General features: G+C 31.2%; 3 protein-coding genes across 4 annotated transcripts in view; 1 reads left to right on the forward strand and 2 right to left on the reverse strand.

Moving 5' to 3' along the window:
* The first annotated feature begins 6,148 nt into the window (after positions 1 to 6,148).
* Positions 6,149 to 23,815, forward strand: part of LOC131596181 (BURP domain-containing protein 5-like) — a 42,665-nt gene continuing 24,998 nt past the window's right edge. The window contains exons 1-3 of one of the 2 annotated variants that reach the window (XM_058868768.1): positions 6,149 to 6,295; positions 6,418 to 6,484; positions 6,622 to 8,072. In XM_058868768.1, the coding sequence (XP_058724751.1) occupies positions 6,257 to 6,295; positions 6,418 to 6,484; positions 6,622 to 7,841 (1,326 nt within the window). In that variant the 5' untranslated portion in view covers positions 6,149 to 6,256 and the 3' untranslated portion in view covers positions 7,842 to 8,072. Of the gene's footprint in view, positions 6,296 to 6,417; positions 6,485 to 6,621; positions 8,073 to 23,815 lie in introns of those variants that run through there. The other variant, XM_058868767.1, reaches the window with a different exon arrangement.
* Positions 12,349 to 13,978, reverse strand: LOC131596182 (spermidine hydroxycinnamoyl transferase-like). Its single transcript, XM_058868769.1, has one exon. The coding sequence runs from the start codon at positions 13,904 to 13,906 to the stop codon at positions 12,518 to 12,520; it is 1,389 nt and encodes a 462-aa protein (XP_058724752.1). The 5' UTR covers positions 13,907 to 13,978; the 3' UTR covers positions 12,349 to 12,517.
* LOC131596183 (spermidine hydroxycinnamoyl transferase-like) lies at positions 21,433 to 23,327 on the reverse strand. The gene has a single exon (XM_058868770.1). It carries the CDS (start codon positions 22,993 to 22,995, stop codon positions 21,616 to 21,618), a length of 1,380 nt encoding a protein of 459 aa, XP_058724753.1. The 5' UTR covers positions 22,996 to 23,327; the 3' UTR covers positions 21,433 to 21,615.

Consider the following 23,815-nt stretch of genomic DNA (forward strand, 5'->3'; position numbering starts at 1 on the left):
TAATATATGAACTATTAAATATAAAATTATATTTTTCTTAATATATATATATATATATATATATATATATATATATATATATATATATATATATATATATATAATAACAAAAAAAAATTTATCCATTCTGTACATTAGATAAAGGCTACGTGCCTCTTTGTTTTTCATTCCATAACCAGTAAGATAATATGGCCAAAACAATAAATAGTATGTACTTAATTATTACAAGCTTGAAAAGGCACCATGTTAGTTATATAATGTTTTCCAGTTGAGATTCCTACATAAAAAATGCTAAAACAAAACGTGAATAAACATCTGCAAACAATTATTTCAATATCATCTTTTGTCTTCATTCCAACAACTAATGCACATGCAAGTCCAAAATTATTAGATAATGTAATTCATGCTATATTTTTATAATTTTAAGAGATTACGATTCTTTTCTTCTGATCCGATCAAATATTTTAATTTACTATAATTGTTTTATGTGTAATTATTTTTCTGTCGGCACACATTATTTTAGGCAATAAGATTAGTTATATATTTTAGGCACCATAAATATATTTTAGGCACACATTATTTACTATAATTGTTTTATGTGTAATTATCAAGTTTAAATTGCGCAATAAGATTAACAATGTGTGGTTCAACGACTTGATGGTATGTTACACTGAGTGGGAGATATTTAAGTGACATTTGCGGTCTTTAAATTTTTGCTCAGACTTTATAATTTTTCTGACTCCGCTACTGTGAGTCACTCATTGATTTTTTAGAGTTAATTTTGGTTAAAAGTAATTTATGTTTGGATATATTTATGTAAAAAGAGTTGAACTACAAATTTCAATCAAAAAATCATATTTAAACTCAAAAGCTACAAAACGTACCTTTAAGTAGAATCAATTCTAATTTAGAAGAACCAAACATCTCAAAATAATTCTCAGACTAACTATACATCTCTTGCTTTTACCTCCTCCAAAAGTCAAACACATACACTTAGTGATGAGATTGAAAAATGATAAATTATTTTCGATGGTGCATAAGGAAAATAATTCAGCTAATAATTCATGGATATTCATCGCCTCTTTTGAAATAAATTATGAATGTTTAAAATATTTGGTGGGTAAATAGCAATGGAGATTTCAACCTTGCTATGTTTGATAATCAGAGGTGACGATTTTTAGTCTATCTAAAGATATTAATCACTAATCGATTCAAAGCTAAATAAGTTTTGTATATTGATTTTCTTGGTGCCAAATTAGGACATACCCCTATTCATAATTTGTTGAACAAATATATATTTTTTGTTAAATTATTGTTTTTCTATTAGATGCATTATGTAATACAACATGGATAATACACAATATATTTTGGTACAGATGCAATATGGGTAGGGGTGTGCAAAATATCCGGTTTTGATGTCCAAATCTATAACCAAACATAAACCACTTTTAAATATCGGGATATAATTGAATGGTTATTAACTGGTTTAGTTATTAATGGTTTGGTTATCCATTTATATAATCTAGATATAATTAAATGGTTATTAACCGGTTAAATTATTTTGGATTCGGTTATAATCCAGTTATTATCCAAATCCAAATATTTTAATACTCAAAATATAAAATTTTTTTTTAAAAAAAATATTTTCGGAAAAAATAATTTTCAAAACTGGATTTTTTTTAAAAACCGGTTATATAATCATAACCAAATTTATAACCGGTTTTATAACCAGTTTTGATTAAAATGTGGTTATGATTATAAATCCAAACCATTTAAATGGTTTTAAAATGGCTATGGTTTGGTTTTTGAAAATAACCAACCATGCACACTCCTAAATATGGGGGACTAGATGTTCCCAAATGTGTGTAGCATTTGGCTTCAGGCCAAGATTTGTGAGTTATTCTGAGCGAGAATCTTGTTGATTCTAAGAAGATTTATTGATGTATCTTTTAGCAATATGTTATTTAGTAATATTTTCTAAAAATAATTAAATAAATATCAAATCAAATCTTTTGGTGGATTTTTTGAAAAGCAAATCAATTTTGCATCTAAATCAAATCTGGTTGTTCTCAAATCTAATGTCCATTGGAGAAAAGCCCAGAACATGGTTTGTTATTTAAGGAGACTCATTCCAACCTTTTAAGACACGAGCTAGAGTTAAATATCTTGAGTGTTATATTTGTTCCTTGAGTCTTTGTAATTGTTTTATTTATGCACCTGTATTGTGCTTATGTTTCGTATCAAATGTATAGAGGTTGTTTGTTTCATTAGAGTTGTAATTCAAAATAGATTTTTATAAGTTTTGAATTGATCAATAGGGTTAGCGGTTTAGAGAAAGTTATAGGGGTTCTCATATTTATGGATAGTCCTAAATAGAAAGACAATGGTAATTAATATTAGGAAGAGGGGCATTGATCAAAGGTTGTTCATTTAAGACACTTTTTACTAATACTATTGAGAGTGGATTTCCTTTCTAGGATTAGAAGCCGTAGGTGACGTTACACCAAACTAGGTTATCTATTCCTTTATGTACTTTATTGTTTAAGATTTAATTCTTAGTGTCTATCAATCTATTTTAAACTACTACATATATTGTCCTAGACACCGTGTCCATCATCTGTCCTACAAAGAACACAATTTCAATTCGCATCAGAGCAGACACCATGTTCTATTTGGGTGATCTCTAGGGAAATTATATTTTGTTCAAATGGAAAATACTAAGGATGAACATGTATAGATTGATAAGCATATATGTACTAAAGCCAAAAAAGCTTGGGAGATCCTCAAGAAGACACATCCATAGTTCGTATATTAAGATTGCATATTAGCACTACCAAATTTAAGATTCATAGGATGGAAGAAGATGAATTCATCTCTGACTTCAACATTTGCCTTTGTGACATAGTTAACACTTCTTTTGTCTTAGGAGAGAATATGTCTGAAGAAAAACTGGTCAGACAATCCTTAGATATCTACCTAAAAAGTTTGATATGAAGGTTATAACTATTGAAGAAGCTCAAGACTTAAGCAACATCAAAGTTGATGAACTCATTGGATATCTAAAAATATTTGAGTTGGCTATAAATGACATGTCTAAAAAAGAAGAAAAAGGTATAGCCTATGTATCCAACACTAAAGAAAATGAAGATCAATGCGAGAAGGATTCTGAAGAAAGTTTGTCTGCTGTTATAGCTCTTATTGGTAGAAATTTTAACAAAGCTTTAAAGAGATTGGACAAAATATGGGGGAAAATGTCGAAGACAAAGTGTTAGACAAATTCAAGAACACTGGTCCTCAATGCAAGAGCAAAGACGAAGACAAACCAAACAAAGGTAAAAGAATACAATGTCATGAATGTGAAAGGTTTGGTCGCATTGAAGCTGAATGTACTACATTTTTAAAGAAACGGAAATAGAGAATGTGAATCACTTGGTATCATTCTGATGATGAGAGCGAAGAAGAAACAATTAATAAGGTGATGAATTTCATTGGAATATATGAACATGGTAGTTGAGTCTAGTGATGAATAAGATGGAAACTATAACTTGATGTTGATGATATTAAAGTATCACAATGATGAGAAAATGAATCAATTAGTTTTTCTAAAATGCGTTTGAATGGTTTTACACTTTGATAATCAATTTCCAATTAAATTAAGAAACCAAAATTGACTAAGACAATTTATCAAACACTTTGTGTACAATAAACACCAAGCTGATTTTTCCTTAGTGTTGTTGATGTACAAATCCAATTGCAAGTTTATAGATTGCAATTATCTTAGCACAAATAGTTTCAAATATTTCAACACCAAAGAAATTATCTACATATGGAAATTGCACTCTAAATGAATTCACAAATTGTAAAGAGAGAGAGAGAGAGAGAGAGACACACACAATAATTTATTTAGGCAGTTCCCCAATCAACCTCGCTATGGGTACGTATGGCTCCAATTCCAAAAGAATTGAGATATTCAATAACCTTTGCAAAAAGTAGATTACAAGAGAGAAATAGAAATTCAAACCCCCCAAATCCAAAATTTGATGTTGATTATATCTTTTTCTCTTCCCTTGATCTTAAGTTGGTTCAAGTGTCCCAAGGTCTTCAATTTAATCCTCCGATTACTGCTACATCTTTGACAAAAAAACCCTTTCTTCAAAGCTTTCACTCGACTGAATCCCAATTGCAAGATCTTATCTCAAAAACCAATTTGATCCTCTGGTTACTGTTACTTCTTTGACAGAAACACCCTTCTTCAAAGCTTTCACTCGAATGAATCCAAATAGAAAGTTCTTGTGCCAAAACCCCCTAACTCAACCTTGGTCTTGGAGAGAAACCCCCTTCTAGTTTTTCAATGAAACCTCCAAAGAATTCTCAACCCAATTTGATTTACAAATCCTTATTTGGACCTTATCACTCTAACTCTAGATGGCACCTAACAAAAATGATTATGTGTAATTGTTGTGTGTATGCATTGAAAGAGGTTGAAGATGATGAAAATCTCTTTCTTTATTCTTTGTTTCATATTTGTAAAAGATGCATGAATGTCTATATATTTGAGTGTGTGTAAGTGAGAAAATAATTGAAAAACCGTACTTAGAAAATTTCACAAGTTGTTAGAAATTTGAACAAGATCTATTAAATTCTAGATCCTTTGTGTTGATATGTGATGTCTATGTGTCAACCTGAAATTCGTATGTGTTGACCTGTGTTGCCTATGTGTCAACCTAAAATTTGTATGTGTTGACTTTTGATGTCTATGTGTCGACCAAAAATACTTAGTATAGGTCAACCTATAAGCTAGATGCGTCGACCTATATTGACTAGTAACTCTGGTTATGAAAAATTCACATCATGTGTCACCCTGTATATGCATGTGTTGACATAAAAACTTAATTTTAACTTATAAAAACATTTCTAGACTAATTTTAAGTGTCCTATGGTTAAAATTCACATTTAAACACATAGAATAAAGTCCAATATACAAAAATACTAACTGTCCTAGTTTTGACATCATTCATAACATCTCTACAACGAAAGTGCTCTCTAAGGGCTAATCCTCGGCGATGAGTAGTGTAACACCCTGGATTTTCGCTTACCCCGCAGGGCTTCCGGCCTACCAAGCATGTCACCAGCTTAATCAATAATCCCCCTAGGTCCGCTTGCCGGCTGCCCAGGAAATATTGTTTTTGCCTCCCACAGGAATCGAACCACGTACCTAGGGGTTAAGTACGCATTCATAGCAATTCCTGCTACCAATTGACCATATAGATTGTATTCTGAATGAATAGATAAAAACAGTCATCTAAAATTTCTTTAAATAAATTCAATCTAATCTATATGTTAAAAATAAAATCCATCTAATTCATACATTAAGATAATTGTAATGAATGGACAACCATCCATCTATAAAATAAAATAAAATAACTTTAGTTTTTTTTTACAATCAATTATTTTATTTTAATATTTTACACAAAAAAAAAGTAAGAGATTTTGAAAGAGTTTCTAAAATAATTTTTTTAAAACGTATAGGAGACAATTTTTGTGTCTTTGTAGTAACTATTTATTACAAACTGTGAAAAGGCACGATGTTAGTATAAAATGTTTTAAAGTTGAGATTTCTACATAAAAATGTTAAAAGAAAACTGGCATAAACATCTGCAAACAATTATTTCAATATCATTTTTTGTCTTCATTCTAGTGCAAGTCCAACTTCCCAGACTCACTTCAAACACACTTACTATGTTTTAGATTGGAGGAATGATATTATTACACTCACATTTACACCTTACACCGTATTTTCATACGGTTTGGTTTTTTAATTTTATTTAATAATTATTTTTTTACTTTTTCTAATATAAATATGTACATGTCATTGGTATATTTTACTTGGTGTATGATGGGTGTAAGAATATTGGTGTATGCATAGCACTCCTCTTTAGAATGAAATGAATTATTGTAAAAAATGTTGCATGCTACTGTATTATATTCCATATAGTAGTACTTATGAATAATAATTGAAAAAGAGTATCGTGAAACGCGAGGAAAGAGAAAGAAAATGAAAATTATAGTTGTATCTTACCAACACTCACTCTAAACACATTATTGTATTAGATAATGTCATTCAGGCTTATTCATTTCGCCATTCTTAGATAATGGTATTCATTCATTCGGTGTATTATATAAAGGCTGCACGCACACCTTTGTTTTTCATTCCATGCTAACTTCTTCTCTTCATCCTTGCTTTCATTGATACAATATGACGTTTCGTTTCTTTCACATTATTACTTTTCTCATGGTCAGTTACAACTTCATAACATCAACCACTTTCATTTTTTCAAATACTTGTTGTGATATTCTATGTCTCTATTTTTGCTTGTTAACAAATGATTACTAATGTTAATATATTCTCAAATGCAGCTTGTGATAGTGGCAACTAATGCTGCAAGATTACCACCTCAACTTTACTCGAAGTCCGTCCTCCCTGGTCAGTGCCATACTCTAAAATTAAAATTATGCATATATAATATCTTTAACCTCTCTTTACTTTAATGTATAGATGTAATTTTTTTTTCATATATTTAAAATTATTTACTTTTAGAATTTAATTCAACGCTTAAATAGGCATAGATATTGGAGTCAAAAAGAGCTACTCTGATGGAAGTGAAGCTGATATAAATTTCGGAGAAGTCCCTAATGTATTTACTTATCATAATGCTGCGAGTGAAGCTAATAAAATTTCCGGAGAATTACCTAATGTTTTCCAATACCATCACGATGCAAGTAAGCCAAATGTGAATTCCAAAGAATTTCCTAATGTGTTCAAATACACTTATGATGCAAGTGAGCCTGATGTGAATTCTGGAGAATTATCTAATGTGTTCACATACCCTAAAGCTGCAAGTGAGTTTGATGTGAATTCCAGAGAATTGCCTAATGTGTTCACTTACACTCATGCTACAAGTGAGCCTGGTTTGAATTCAGGAGAATTCCCTAATGCGTTCCGCTACACTCATGCTGCAAGTGAACATGATGTGAATTCCAGAGAATTGCCTAATGTGTTCAAATACACTAAAACCGCAACTAAGCCTAATGCAAATTCTGGAGAATTACCTAATGTGTTCCAATACCATCATGTTAAGTCTGGTGTGAATTCAGGAGAATTGCCTAATGTGTTCAAATACACTCATGCTGCAAGTAAGCCTGATGTGAATTCCAAAGAATTCCCTAATGTGTTCAAATACACTCATCCTGCAAGTGAGCCTGATGTGAATTCCAGAGAATTTCCTAATGTGTTCAAGTACACTCAAGCTGCAAATAAGCCTAATATAAATTCAGGAGAATTACCTAATGTGTTCAAATACACTCATGCTACAAGTGAGTCTGGTGTGAATTCTGAAGAATTGCCTAATGTGTTCAAATACACTCAAACTGCAAGTAAGCCTGATGTGAATTCTAAAGAATTCCCTAATGCGTTCCAATACACTCATCCTGCAAGTGAGCCTGATGTGAATCCCAGAGAATTGCCTAATGTGTTCAAATACACTCAAGCTGCGAGTAACCCTATTGTAAATTTTGGAGAATTACCTAATGTGTTCCAATACCATCATGCTGCAAGTGAGCCCGATGTGAATTCCGGAGAATTGCCTAATGTGTTCAAATATACTCAAGCTGCAAGTAAGCCTAATGTAAATCCCAGAGAATTCCCTAATGGGTTCCAATACACTCATGCTGCAAGTGAGTCAGAAGTGAATTCTAGAGAATTACCTAATGTGTTCAAATACACTAGCGCTGCAAGTGAGCCTGATGTGCATTCCGGAGAATTACCAAATGTGTTCAAATAATACACTCATGCTTCAGCCTGATATGAATTTCAAAGAATTATCTAATGTGTTTTCAAATACCGCCATGCTGCAAGGGTTGCTAAGTAGAACCATTTTCTTCATTTACACAGTTAGGTGTGAATGGTTTGCTATGATGTATTTTTACTAGTGTGATATTTGTTTTACTTTGATGTATTTTCTATGATGTATTATATGTGTGCTAAATAAAGTTGCTTTCCTGTTATGGCTCAATGTTATGGCTCACTGCAACATAAATAAATGTTATGTCTCTATCTGTCACACCTCTTATTCAACATTAAAAATTAATGAACACACTACAATAAATAACACTTTTTATGACAAAGCTTTTATCTCCAACATGTTAAAAACCGATAGGATATGTCCTGGGAGCGCAATGTCTTATTTTTTTAAGAAGATAAACAACATGTGACGTTGGTGTTATAAAAAACTAATGTGTCGTACATGTCGGTAACATTAATGGACAGGGGAGAAGTATTTCACCTTTCATCCAATGCACCCTCACGGGATCATGCATTCACGCGATAACTTAAGTTTCACTCATCAAATGGTTGAAGTAATTTCATATTTTTTCATGGTTACTTAATTGACAAATGATATGTACGTTGGTTGGGTAGCAGACCACTTAGTAAGTTTATACAGATAAGTGCATGTTCATTGTTGTAATTATAAATCATTTCATTAATCTTAAATCAATTTTTACTTAACTAAAGCTACATGTTTATGGTGTTTCTACATGATTGTGGCATTGACTTTGATGATCATGATCAGCCTGTCAAATTGTTCGAGTGCAAATGTGGCAGTAAGTTCTGCAAGCATATGTGCATATTTTATCGGTACTTCCCTCAATATGGTATAATAAACTATATTCTTGAGTAACTTTCATAATTTTTTATTTGCTTTGCTTTTCAGATAAGGCTCTTGAGCCCGCTCGAGTAACTGGAGTGGTTTTGGCCATCAATTACCAACGAGAAGGGAGAATGATTCATACGAAGGGGCGGAGCCAAGGCCCAGCTAGCCCGGGCAGGCGCCCGGGCTCATCCCCTATTTTCTTTGTACTCTTTCAATTTAATAGTCGATTTTTAGACAAAATTGGGGGCAAAATTAGGGGCAAATTTAGTAAAAATAGGGTGTGAAAATTAAAATAGATGAATAATCAATGATGTAAAGTTTTTGCCCAGACTGCCTAAAATTCCTGGCTTCGCCACTATGAGGTGTAATTGTGTAATTGTTATATCATTTCCATGATCTCTAAAAGGATGTACGTTGAGAGGAGAAGATTCAAAGGGATCACAAAAAAGAAGGTGATGTTCCTTAACTTTTTAAGTTGTATGTGGAAAGAATCAAATCCTTCATACAAAATCGTACCTATCTCCTTAAATTCATTTTTTTTGTATTTGTTTTCTTTTTCTTACGTGTTGTTGTATCATCTGATTTCATATGTGTCTAATTTAAGCTCTTTTCAATAGCTAAGAATTGGCAGTGATATTTGTTTTGTTGGCTGCACCTTTTGAGATGTGTCTAATTTAAGCTCTTTTCAATAGCTAAGAATTGGCAGTGATATTTGTTTAGTTGGCTGCACCTTTTGAGATGTGTCTAATTTAAGCTTTTTTCAATAGCTAAGAATTGGCAGTGATATTTGTTTAGTTGGCAGTGATATTTGTCTAATTTAAGCTTTTTACATGTCGTTGGATCACAAAAATGACTCGTATAGATATATATGCAAATCTTGAAATAGGGGCATTGTTTTATCTAATGCAATTACGTGAAAGTGAATTTATCATGAAATTAATATATATGTTATGGAAATGAATTTTCCCTTTTATCAAATTCATAATGTGAATGGAAATTTTTTTGTTGGTACTCATTTGTTTCAATTTTGTCTTTAATACTCATTTATAATTTTGTTTTTAAATTTAATTTAATTTTTAATATTCCTTTATTTTTATTATTATTATAATACTCATTCATAATTTGAAAAAAATTGTATGTTCAATCTTTCTTTTCAGTTTCATATTGAATCTAAAATTGTATGTTCAATCTTTCTTTTCAGTTTCATATTGAATCTAAATTTAACTTCTTTTATTTTGTGATGATAATAACTATATATAGAACAAACTAATATATTCATTTTCTTGAAGTTATTATATATTCAATTGAATGGCTAAGAATGTAAGAGAAATTAGTAGGAGAGGTGAAAAAGCAAACATAAATCATTAAAATTAATGACAATTACCCAATTTAAAACAATATTGATAAAATATGTTTGTATTTACTTTAAATTTATGTTTTGTTTTTATAAATAATTAATTATTTTGATAAAATAATTTTGTTTTTCTTATTAACATTTTTATTAAATTTTAAAAACAAAAGTGTGCGTACCACACCAGTATCTGTGCCAATACATAAGTAACACATCAGTATCGTGCAAGCGTAAAGATAACCATACCAAAATCCATGCAAACACACATTTTTTTTTACAATTAAAAATAATGTATTAACCCAAACACGATAAAATACTTTTATGTAAAATTTAATTCTTTTATATCATTCTCTTTTTACGTAAAATTTAATAAATACGACATTAAATTTAATTCTTTTACATCAATCTCTTTTTTACAACATATATGTTTAATAATTTTTCTTTAAAATATTTATTTTTAAAAAGATAAACATTCATCTTCCATCCCATTTTTTTCTTTTATCAATTTATATTTTGATATTTTTTAATTTGTTTAAAATTCCATAATAAATTGGTGACAATTCCACGATCTACACCAGTACCTGTGTGTACGCATGGGTAACACACCAGTACCGTGCGAACGCACGGGTAACCATACCAAAATTCGTACAAACGCACGAGTTAGATATATGGAAAGTTATTTTTCTACTTATTTTCAACTAATTTTAATTTTTAGTATTTATTTGTCTCATTTATTAAACTTTATAAATCTTGTTATTATTATAACTCTATCAATCTTAAAAAAAATAACTCTTTCTCCTATATTTTACAATTGTTTTTTTATAAAGTTTGTATTTAATAATTTTTCTTAACCATAGAAGTTTTTAAAAACTTATACAATTATCTTGCATTCTATTCTTTTTCTTTTTTCCAATAAAATTTTGATATTTTTAAATTTATTTGAATTCTCATGATAAACCTGTGACATATCCGCGGTCCACAGTCCACATTAGAACCCGTGCGGATGCACGAGTTTCTCACTAGTTCTATATAATGAATTAAGACGACAATGCATAAAGAGTACAAGAGCTAAACAATTAAATAGAGGTAGAACCTCACTTTATTGTGATATACCGGAGATAGAGCAATCAGGAAATTATGGTTGTAATCAACGAAGTAGAAAAAGTTATAAAAGAAAACTTATCCAAGAAAAAAGGCCTATAAAAATACTAGAAAAAAGTATTTTAGAAAGAGAAAACAAACACCTAAAAAATATGGTCCAAAAGGAAAGAAGAAATGTGCATGTTGGATATGCAATGTAAAAGGTCATTGTGCCAATGAATGTCCGACAAAAAAGGAAAAAGACCTTAAGGAAAAATCAAAACTAATAAAGAAAGTATATAAAATAAATAATTTAGAACCTCTAGAAGAAGAGATAAGTGATTCTGATTGTAGTGTATATGAATATATAGAAGATGAATTATCTTTAGAAGAAATAGAATCTGAATAGTACATATATCAAAATTAAAATTGAAAAAGAAAACAAAGAAACTGAAGCATATATAGATACAAGAGTAAGTATTTCTATAGCAACCAGAGCATTATTTAGTGAATGGAAAAGATTGGGAAAACCATTAAAGATTCAAATAGCATATGGCTCAATACATCCACTAAATTGGGTAGCTACAAGAATTACTTTAAATATTCAAAGTAAACTATTTTTAGTACCTACAATATACCAACAAGAAACAGGATTAGATATGAATATGATAATTGGAAATAATTTCTTAAGATTATATGCACCCTTTTGCCAATACTTAGAGTATATATCAGTTAAGGCTCCATATATTAAAGGAAAACAATTAAAGAAAATAATAGATATTCCTATTATTCATTCATCTCAAATAATTTATTCAAGAAAACAATCAGAGCTCTCCAGGCAAAACGTGGTGAAATTATGGATTTAGTTTGTAGAAAAATGTGTTATACATTAATTAATTTAGAACCCGGAAGAAAAATACCAGCGCATATTGAAGAGCTATTAAATAAAGTGTGTAGTGAAAATCCACTGTATCCTACCATTAATAATAAAAGGGAAATGCTAACAAGTGCCCCAAGGGCATTCTTTAATAGCTTTAAAAAGTAAGTTTTTCTTGGAAATATGCGTAATTAATGCATCGAAAATTGAAATGGTGAACTTTTGAAAGAATATTTTCTTTATTTAGAATGCTTAAAGAGTGCCCCTGGGGCACTCGTTAGCATGACCCATAATAAAAATATGGAATTAGTTGAAATAAAACCAAAAGATCCAAAATACCATTCATCAACTTATTAAAAGAGTTATTTGTCATAAAATACAACTAAAATGGAACATTTACGGTGGCTCTCATATTACCAAAACTACTGGTTGCATTCTAAACACACGCAATAACAGGGGGCACACAATAACTAGGGAAAGCAAAGAAACACATTTGTTTTACAACTTTGAGAGAGAGTCCAACTCAACAACTCCTTCACTAAAATGTCTTTTGAAGGCATCCATATAGATCTCTTGCAAACAAGTAAAAAGCACCAAAGATCCATCAACTTGAGAATTAGGAATAATGAATGTTTCTCCTTCAAGTAAAGTATGAATTCCCGGTATCATATAAACCTCCTTTCCCCATCCAAAATCAAATTTGGTAAATGATAACATCATCCAACTAACTGCTCCTAAATTAGGATTCCGAAAAAATGGCGGCAAAGTGTACCGACGCATCATAGTCCGATCATAGTCTTTCTTAAGATAATCACTCAACGTCAATCTCACATACTTATCATTCACCTTCTCAATTGCTTCCCTTATCCTACGTGAAGCATATCCTAATGGCTTGGACATCAAATCACCTGCAAGACTAGTAGCCACCACATTCACAATCGCATTTCCGAAATACTTTTTTGGTAAACTAGGTTTCACACGACTTCTAAAATCAACAACGAAACCGAATACGGTTGGTTGGTCAATTTTAAGCCCTCTAGCTTTACATGCACTCCTCCAAACATGGCCAGTTATCGTTTCAAAAACTGTATAACTTCGTTCATTACTAGATTTATTCCAACTCTCATTCGATATTTTTGTCAACCTTTCAATTTGTGCTTTACTTACTTGGATTATAGCAACCGTTGTTTTATTCTTTCTTTCTTCATCTTTACTATCTGAATTTTCCAACAAAAGCGGAGGTTTAACAAACTTCCACTCCTTTACACCATTGTATGGTTCCTTATTATATAAGATGTTTCTATCAAGGAACGGAACCCTTTTTAAAGATTCTCCGCGTGCTACCCGAGCCCACTCATCAATGAAATGTATCCCACTTTGTCCATCAGCAATTGCATGTGACATTGACAAACTAATGCTAATGTCACCGCTTTCGAAATTCGTGAGTTGGACAAATAACAAAGGACGATCTTGAATTGGGACTGTGTAGTCAATGTGTGGGTAAAGGTAACTACAATAATTGTCTGAAGAAGAAAAGTCACCAAGATCAGGTAATGTTGAAGAGGCCGATTCTGCTTCAATGAACTGAACACCCTTTGCGTTGCATTCTAGTTCAAAACGAGTATTGCCTTTCGATCGTAAACGACCAGCCAATGGATAAAAATGTACGAGGACTCTACTTAGTGAGTCTTTCAAAGTGGTGGCAATTTTAGTAGAGGGATTAAGCCAATTTTGTGGTGGACGGTAATAGAGAAGAAGGGAAACGTACAATGTGATATCAAGTTGATCAAATTCAGTTAATGGTAAACAACCATTCCATGTTGGTTCCATTGGTATCACAGTGTAACAACCTTTCAATGTTATTGATGATGATGATGACGACGACATGATGGATTTAAAGTTTATATCAAGGGGTTTGTTATTTTGGTGTGTGAATTTACAAGTTCAGATGAAGTATCTTTTATACGTGTTATATGAAGTCAAACTATGTCTGGTTATATCTCCCGCTTAACCCAACTGCAGTTGCTTAACCACTATAGTAATTTTAAAATATTTGAGAGTTGAGTTCAATTGGAAGTAGGGGTGTAAGCGGATTAGAAAAAACCAATTAAACCGACAATCCAAACCAAACCAAACCGAAATAAAACCGATTGTTTATGGTTTGGTTCTAAAACCGAACCGAACCAATAAAAACCGATGTGGTTTGGTTCGGTTCTCGGTTTTAGTTTTTAGGAACCGCCAAACCGATGAACCGAACCAATAGAAATAATTACGCTCTAAATTCTTTATTCCACCCTTCATTAAGCTCAAATTTTGTACCTTTCCAACTATTCTCCATCTTTGTTTTTACTTTCTTCCTTTAAGCAATACACGCATTTAGAACTAAACTCTAAAACATATACAGTAAAAATCATAAGTCACAAAAACTTGCTTTCACTAAACTACTTCTCTAGTTGTCTATCTCAAATGTTGCTCTCACTATCGCCACTATGATATGTTATGGTATCCTTCTTCGAGTTCAAATTCTCTTCATTAATTTTCATATTTGTTTTTACCTTTCTGATTTCTTCTTCAACAAAACTCCTTCAAGTCTTGTTACACAATAGTTTTTTTTGTGTATTTAAGGTGGAAACATGTTAATTAATGAGTGTTTTTCTGTGTTCTATTTGTTAAACTTTCAAATCTATTTCCAACATTCCGATGTCAAGATTCAACTTTTATAGTGAATTTATTTCATTATTCAATGAAAGTATGTCATTGTTTCATATATGAATTTAAGCACAACTTGTAAGTTGCTTGAAAAATTAGAGCATGAAATAAATGACATGAAATGTATTATTTTAAAAAATAATAGCATAAAATATACCGAAAAATACAATATTGGAAAATACATTGATGAATATAATGTTTGAAAAAAATATTAAAAACCGATTAACCGAACCAACCCAAACCGAACCAAACCGATTAGTTTGGTTCGGTTCTATTTTTGAAAAATTTTAAAAACCGAACCAAACCAATCCGATGAAGATATTATTGGTTCGGACTTTTTTTGGACCAAAAACCGGTCCAAACCGATCCGATTACACCCCTAATTGGAAGGTGAAGACAACTACCATAGACAAAAAATGCCGCTAATATATATAAAAGACAAATTATATATGACTGTCGACAACTTGCTTGGGACAGCTTCGTAGTTTTAAACAAAAATATTTTCACTGCATCATATGTGATATACTACGTTCCAATGCATCACATGTGATACCATATCCACGTTCCTAGTTTTGAACCATAGTAGTAATATTTTACTAATAACAAGATAAATTACATTTCTATTTCCTCCACCGTCTAGCAAGCGGTCGCAGTATGTCCTATATGGCAGCGTGTTTGTCTTTGTGAAGAATTCCTCCTACCAAGCTGTCTAGTAAGCTGTCACAATGTAAATTATAGCAATGCTACGTTGACACTATTTCTTACACATATTTCTTACACCATATACATTTTGCAAATATAGTGAACATAATTCCTACCACATACATATTTGTTAAACCACATTATGTATTATATAGTGAACAGTAATATTTAATAAAATAATAATGTTTATAAAATAAATATATATTTTTTAAAATAATATTTTAAATTTATTTTATAACATAAATATATGGTTATGAGTTTACTATTGATTTAACTAGGGGTGGCAAAACGGGCCGCCCGCCCAGCCCGCCTGCCGCCCGCCCCCTCTTATGCCCGCCAAAAAACGAGCGGGGCGAGCATGCCTGCCAAGTAAAATGGACATCAAAATCATGTCCCCACCAAGATGGCGGGTTGGCGGGCGGCGGGCTTACCCGCCTATTTTTATTTATATTTTTTTAATAGATTAATATGGTTTTTTTACCTTTTAATTAAACTTTTCACTTATTTTTTAAAACAAATTTTTATAAAAGTAATTTTTTAACAAATTTACTCTAAAAAATATTACATATATTTATAAATAAATGTATAAAATAAACCATCAATAATTGAAATTACTAGAATTAACTAAAAAAAGAGTGAGTTTTGGAGGAGGAGAGGGTTTTGACGAGCGTCGGGCTTTGGCGGGCAGCGAGCCTAAAATCCCAACCCAACCCGCCAAATTTTGGCGGGTGCGCGGGCGGCCCGGCGGGCCCCGACCCGTTTTGCCACCCCTAGATTTAACCACAAAAATATACGCTATTAACCAACTATTTTACTTATAATTTATTAATCAATTTCACTACTTCATTAACCAATCAATTACATGGTATTAACCATATTCGACACTAATTTATATATATCAACCAACTTTTATATTCCATTAACCAACTTTATTTTATTATTTAATACTATCTCCGGTTTCATTTATAAGAAAAAAATTCCCTTTTTACATACATTGATTAAAAATTATCTAGACAATATGTAGTCCAGATACATTATTTATTCAATGTATCTAAAAAGAAATTTATTTTTATGAATGAGACCTGAGGGAGTATATTTATGTTTGAGAATTAATTAACCAGTTTATAAACATTATTAATTAATTTTATTCTTAGTATTAACCAAAGTTAGTTTATCACGTAAAATTATCTTTTTAAGTGAGAATATATATCAACCAAACTCTGAATGTATTAACCAAGTTATAACACTCAATTAACAAACTTGCATTTCCCAGTCAAGACACTAATAACCAAACTATGAACTATATTAACCAACTTATAGTACTCAATTAACCAACTTTTATTTTTCAGTTAAGAATACTTTTTATTGACAAAATATCCATTAACCAAACTACAAACTATATTAACCAAGATTTTACACCCTATTAACCAAAATTATTTTGGAGAGAGAAAAACATAAAGAAAAGGTCAAACTTATGTATGTCACGGTGAATAGTGACATACGGTGTAGTGTAGGAATTTGGTGTCAAAATTTCAGTTCTCTATAAATTATTTTCTAAAAAATCTTATTGAGTTTTAATTTTTAACTTGTAAAAATGGTGTGTTCGCACGGGGATTAGTAGGATACGTGAATTTATTCTAAAAATATAATAAAAATAAAACAAAAGAAAATTTAAAAGTTTCAACCAAAAAAGAATTATTATTTTTAAAAGACCAGCTGTGTCATTTGATTTCCGTTTTTTCGGCTAATTGTATGTATTTTAGCACCTTATGTGTTAGCATCATGTGAATGTTAATAATAGTTTAGAAGAGAAAAAAATGTATTTTATCAATTTTTAAGAGGTTTTATTTAACTATAAATGAAACCTAAAATATGTCCATGAATTCCTTTTTTACTATAACTTAATCATAAAAAAGTGTGAGGTCTTGTGTTGTTGACCGTTTTGTACGTCCTTAAAAATAGCTTTGAAAGTAAGTTGCAGTGGGCTTTATGGTGTCGTTACAAAAGTTGTAAGGTTGTTACATCGACCTGTTGAGTTGACATTGATTTTGATACACTTAGTGCATGTAGTCTCCCAATAAATAGGTTAAGCTCATCGAGTGTAACTAACTTTGTTAAGATTTCAATAATTTAATAATTGTCCCCTCTCTCTCTCTCTCTCTCTCTCTCTCTCTCTCTCTCTTCAATGATGAAAAATTCTTATTTTTCTATACATTTATATCATTCATAAAATTAGATCGGACACACTTTGGTCATGATCCCATGTAGATGAATGGAGTAGATTAAGGGATAGCTTCATTAAATTCGTATCTAATCATTGAGTTTCTTAAGTTATTTTACGCGTGGCCCTAAGTACATGGGTCAGGGTGTGGCCCTGGTCACATTCCTTATATAATTGTCTTAAGTGATAGTTATGAGTTTGGAGGAAGTTCTTTTGAGAACGGAGACGACCCTCTCATCCCCTTGAGGGAAATAAGGAGAGGGATGTTCGTACTCCAGCTTATATGGAAGCAATCGCTTGCCTAGCTTCTACTCCCCAATCCTACAATAATCTGGAAGAGGCCCTCGCATCCTAGAACGAACGAAGAACCCTGTACTTTACTAATTTTTCAAGGCGGCAAGTTTTCGAGATCCTACTTATGAACAAATTAGGGACCACCTCATTTTTAGGAATAATAACCATTTTCTAAATGATGTTATCTTTTACGTGACAATGGAGGAGTAAGTATGAGTTAAATATCTATGAACAAACTGATCCCAGGAAAACATGTCAAAACTCTAGGAAGAGTTGGAGCAATACTAGAATAAATAGAATAAATCAAGCTCCTTTTCTTAGTGATGGAAATTCCTTTGGAGAAGACGGATATGAGAAAGTGTTGGCATGTGACTTCATACATAATTATTTATTAAAAATGAATCTTTTTTACATTTTTTGTTATAAATAAAAAATATTTGATTATGTGATATTAAATTACAATTAATTTTTAATAAAATTAACATTAAAATTTTCTTTGTTACCAAAAAATAATATGAATTTATTGTATTTTTTATTTATATTTGTTAAAAATGGTTAAAATAAATCACATTTAAAATTTCTCTCCAACTTTATATTCGGATGCAACTCTTTGTCCAAATAAAATATTAGAGATCTAAGTGATGTTATAAGAGATTTAGATCATCGACAAGTAAAGGATTGATGACAAAAGAAGAAGGATATTATGTAAATTAATAATTTCTATTATATTATAGTTGTTGAGAATCAAGTGTGAGGAAGAAGTTTCACATTGGTTAGAAAAGGAAAGAATGAACACATTATAAGTGAGAGAGCTCACACACCTATCACCTTAAGGTTTTAGTTGGACAAGTGGTGTGTCTTTCATAAAGTGTGTCCCAAATGTAAAATGATCCCTTGTTAACCCCCCTGATTGTTGCCTCTAACAGTGGTGTCATGAACCTTTGAGTCGAGAAAGGGACTGACTTGCTTGTAGTTGAAGAAAGTCAACAGATACAAGTGAATGTGAAAGAGTTTTCACATGAGGGGGAGCATTGTAGACTCACACTTGAGATGGAGTGTTGAGAATGAAATGTGAGGAAGAAGTCCCACATTTGTTAGAAAAGGAAAGAATGAACATTTTATAAGTGAGAGAACCCACACACCTGTCACCTTAAGGTTATAGGTGGACAAATGATGTGTCTCTCACAAAATGTGTCCCAAATATAAAACGCTTCCTCATTGATCCCCCGAAGTGTCGCCAACAATAGTAAATTAATAGTAGTGAACATGCTTATATTAAATTATTTGAAAGATTTTTATTCACTTTTCAAATTAATGTTATTGAATATGTATCATGTATATTTTGAAATTTTATTGAAAAATCTTTTACTCTAAAGTATGACTATTTTGAAGATATTTATTCAATATTAGATTATTTAAAAAATTATTAATTAAAAACAATCTCACTTTTTTTTTTGGAATATTTTATACCCTTTTATATTAATTTTAAATTTATAGAAGCAAATTATACTAACTTTTAAATTTATAATTTAGAAATTCTTAAGTGTATCTACTATGCTATTAAACAGAAAATTAACTCACTAATAATAATTATATATATATATATATATATATATATATATATATATATATATATATATATATATATATATATATATATATAATATAATATAAAAAAAATTGACTCTACTTTTCCCACAACAACCCACGTTGCTTCTCCCTAATAATGACACTGTCTTCATTCCATTCCTCTTTTCCTTCTTTTGTTTTCCTCCCCCAATCACTTCTGTAACGTTTGCTCGAAATTGATGTGTATTCATTCCATTCCTCTTTCCCTTCATTTGCAATCACTTCTGTAACCCCAACCTTTTCTATTTTCTTTATTCATTATGATTATTTATTATTCCATCATCGGTTTCTGAATTATGGGTTAATCTATTTATATTGATTTGTAGATACGTGAATCATGATCTTTGCAGGTTATAGTTTTACAGGTATTGCTTTTTAATTTCGTTTTTATGTTATAATTTTACTTGCTTTTTAATTTCCTTTTTATGTTATAATTTCACAGGTATTTCGTTTTAATTTTCTACGATTGTAGAACAATTATTTATTGACTAATTTTAATTATTATATAACTTTTATAATTTCTGATCAAGAATTATGATAGTTTGTCAATTCCAGAATAGTTCTGATGTTTCATTGAATTCAACTTTTCTCAATTCTAGAACAACTCTAATGTTTGCTTGAATTCATTGAATTGAATTTCGGAACATTTACAAGAGAATACATCGTATAAATCACCTAAATAGTGTCATATACATAATCAAAATAAAGTACATCAATATAATAAAAATACAGTCATCAAAATAGTCAGCACGATCACTACTGTTTGTGCCAGACGACATCCTCCTCCACTCCTATGCCTCTGACCGTGCATCGACCATGTCGTCTGCTGGCTACTCCGCCTCTACCGTCAAGTGGTCCACCTGTCCTAGGACGATGTCGACGATACAAAATTGCCCCATCTGCCACCCCCATGGTACCATCCAGTATACGCTTGTGATCAGACCTCTCAGGGAAAAAGCCACTAGCAATGCCTGCCCGCGCCATATCAAGTTTTTCACGACAGCGTGGAAGAAAATCCAGCATTCTAAAAACCTATTTTTGGTGGCTTGATCGTCTATTTTACACATCAAAAAATACATACATTGTGTTTAAACTATATTTCTAAAACTACCTAATGATTTCTACACCTAAAATTGTATTCAAACTCTGATACGGGAAATAAATAAAAATAACTAGAAAACTTACCGTTTAAATTGAGTTTTGAACGAGTTGGAATGTGTTGATTGGTGATGTTGATGTTCACTGTCGAACTCGAAAGAAAACAATGAAGTTAGGTGGAAGTTTGATTTTTGGAGGTTGAGAGAGATTGAGGGAGTAGATTAGATGAAAGTGTGAGAACAAGGGAAGAGAAGAGTCTGGCGCGAGTTTAACATCAAATTGTTGTGTAGATGCATAACTAGAAGAATTATGTAGATGCACCTACGAAATAAATGACGTTTGTAAAAAAAAATCGTAGATACATCTACAAAAATATGAGCATTTATGACAATACGCATGGTGCATAAGAAGCCTAATGATTGAATTAAGAGTTTCTAAAAAATAATAATAATTTATTTCAAACGAGATGTCCTTGATGTAGTTTGGTTAATTCCGAAGTTATTATTTTTTGTAAAACGAAAAGACTGAGAGTTTCCTATATATTCTTTTAGAAGTGCAACACTTTTGAAAACGAACTAGATATATTTTTAAATAAACATATCAACTAAGTTGATGTGGGTAAATTGAGTTAAATAAATAAATAAATAAAGATAAAATATATACTACGCTCTCAATACTGTTTTTTATGCATGTAGTACTAGTTAATTTAATTTATATTGTTGCCTTTCCAATGTCAAATATTAGAAATAATGTCAATAGATAACAAATGTTTACCTACAAAATACCATTAATGAACTTATTAAAAGAGTTATTTGTCATGAAATACAAGTAAAATTGAACATTTATGATGGCTCTAATATTACAAAACTACTAGTTGCATTCTAAACACACGCAATAACAGGGGGCACACAATAACTGGGGAAAGCAAAGAAACACATTTGTTTTACAACTTTGAGAATGAGTCCAGCTCAACAACACCTTCATTAAAATGTCTTTTGAAGGCATTCATATAGATCTCTTGCAAACAAATAAAAAGCACCAAAGATCCATCAACTTGAGAATTAGGAATAATATATATTTCTCCTTCAAGTATAGTATGTATTCCCGGTATCATATAAACCTCCTTCCCCCATCCAAAATCAAATTTGGTAAATGACAACATCATCCAACTAACTGCTCCTAAATTAGGATTCCGATAAAATGGCACGGTGTACCCACTCATCATAGTCCGATCATAGTCTCTCTTAAGATAATCACTCAACGTCAATCTCACATACTCATCATTCACCTTCTCAATTGCTTCCTTTATCCTACTCGAAGCATATCCTAATGGCTTGGACATCAAATCACCTGCAAGACTAGTAGCCACCACATTCACAATTGCATTTCCGAAATACTTTTTTGGTAAATTAGGTTTCACACGACTTCTGAAATCAACAACGACACCGAATACGGTTGGTTGGTCAAATTTAAGCCCTCTAGCTTTACATGCACTCCTCCAAACATGACCAGTTACCGTTTCATAGACTGTATAACTTCGTTCATTACTAGATTTATTCCAACTCTCATTCGATATTTTTCTCAACCTTTCAATTTGTGCTTTACTTACTTGGATTATAGCAACCGTTGTTTTATTCTTTCTTTCTTCTTCTTTACCATCTGAATTTTCCAACAAAAGCGGAGGTTTAGCAAACTTCCACTCCTTTACACCATTGTATGGTTCCTTATTATATAAGATGTTTCTATCAAGAAATGGAACCCTTTTTAAAGATTCTTCACGTGCTACCCGAGCCCACTCATCAATGAAATGTACCGCACTTTGTCCATCAACAATCACATGTGACAATAACAAACTAATGCTAATGTCACCGCATTTGAAATTCGTGAGTTGGACAAATAACAAAGGACGATCTTGAATTGGGACCGTGTAGTCAATGTGTGGGAAAAGGTAACTACAATAATTGTCTGAAGAAGAAAAGTCACCAAGATCAGGTAATGTTGAAGAGGCCGATTCTGCTTCAATGAACTGAACACCCTTTGCGTTGCATTCTAGTTCAAAACGAGTATTGTCTTTCGACCTTAAACGACCAGCAAATGGATAAAAATGTACAAGAACTCTACTTAAAGAGTCTTTCAAAGTGGTGGCAATTTTAGTAGGGGGGTTAAGCCAATTTTGTGGTGGGCGGTAATAGAGAAGAAGGGGAGTGTACATTGTGATTCCAAGTTGATCAAATTCCGTTAATGGTAAACAACCATTCCATGTTGGTTCCATTGGTGTCACAGTGGAACAACCTTTCAATGTTATTGATGATGAGGATGACATGATGGATTTAAAGTTTATATCACAAGGGGTTTGTTATTTTGGTTTGTGAATTTACAAGTTCAGATGAAGTATCTTATATATGAGTTTGGAGAGCTACATATTTTGAAAAGATAGAGAAAAATAAAAATTCTAATTTTTAAAATTTAAAATAGAAGATAAAGAAACATACCACGTGTTACATGAAGTCAAACTATGTCTGGTTATATCTCCCGCTTAACCCAACTGCAGTTGCTTAACCACTATAGCAATTTTAAAATATTTGAGAGTTGAGTTCAATTGGAAGGTGAAGACAACAACCATAGACAAAAAATGCCGCTAATATATATAAAAGACAAATTATACTATGACTGTCGACAACTCTCTTGGGACAGCTTCGTAGTTTTAAACAAAAATATTTTCACTGCATCACATGTGATATACCACGTTCCAATGCTTCACATGTGATACCATATTCTACGTTCCTAGTTTTGAACAGTTGTAATATTTTACTAATGAGATAGGTTATTTTTACTCCAAATTATACATCAAACACTATTCACAATATTTATACGGTGAATAGTATTTTTTAAAATAAAAATATATATTTATGAACAATACCGTAATCAGTACCCTGAATAGTGTTGATAAAAAGTATTTGTGAATAGTATATAAATAATAATTTTTAATGGTAAAATAAAATTGGTTAATAAAATATAAAAAGTTTGTTAATAAAGTGATGAAATTGGTTAATGAACGTCTAAATATTAAAAATAATATAGTAGAAAAACAAAGTTGGTTAATGAAGAGTAAAAAATTGGTTAATAGAGTTATGAAGTTGGTT

The sequence above is a fragment of the Vicia villosa genome, linkage group LG4 (assembly GCF_029867415.1).
Source record: "Vicia villosa cultivar HV-30 ecotype Madison, WI linkage group LG4, Vvil1.0, whole genome shotgun sequence".
NCBI classification, from domain to species: domain Eukaryota; kingdom Viridiplantae; phylum Streptophyta; class Magnoliopsida; order Fabales; family Fabaceae; genus Vicia; species Vicia villosa.

Excerpts from the sequence above, each read along its gene's own strand:
- LOC131596182 (XM_058868769.1), bottom strand. The coding sequence starts at position 13,906 with ATGTCGTCGTCATCATCATCATCAATAACATTGAAAGGTTGTTACACT.
- LOC131596183 (XM_058868770.1), bottom strand. The coding sequence starts at position 22,995 with ATGTCATCCTCATCATCAATAACATTGAAAGGTTGTTCCACTGTGACA.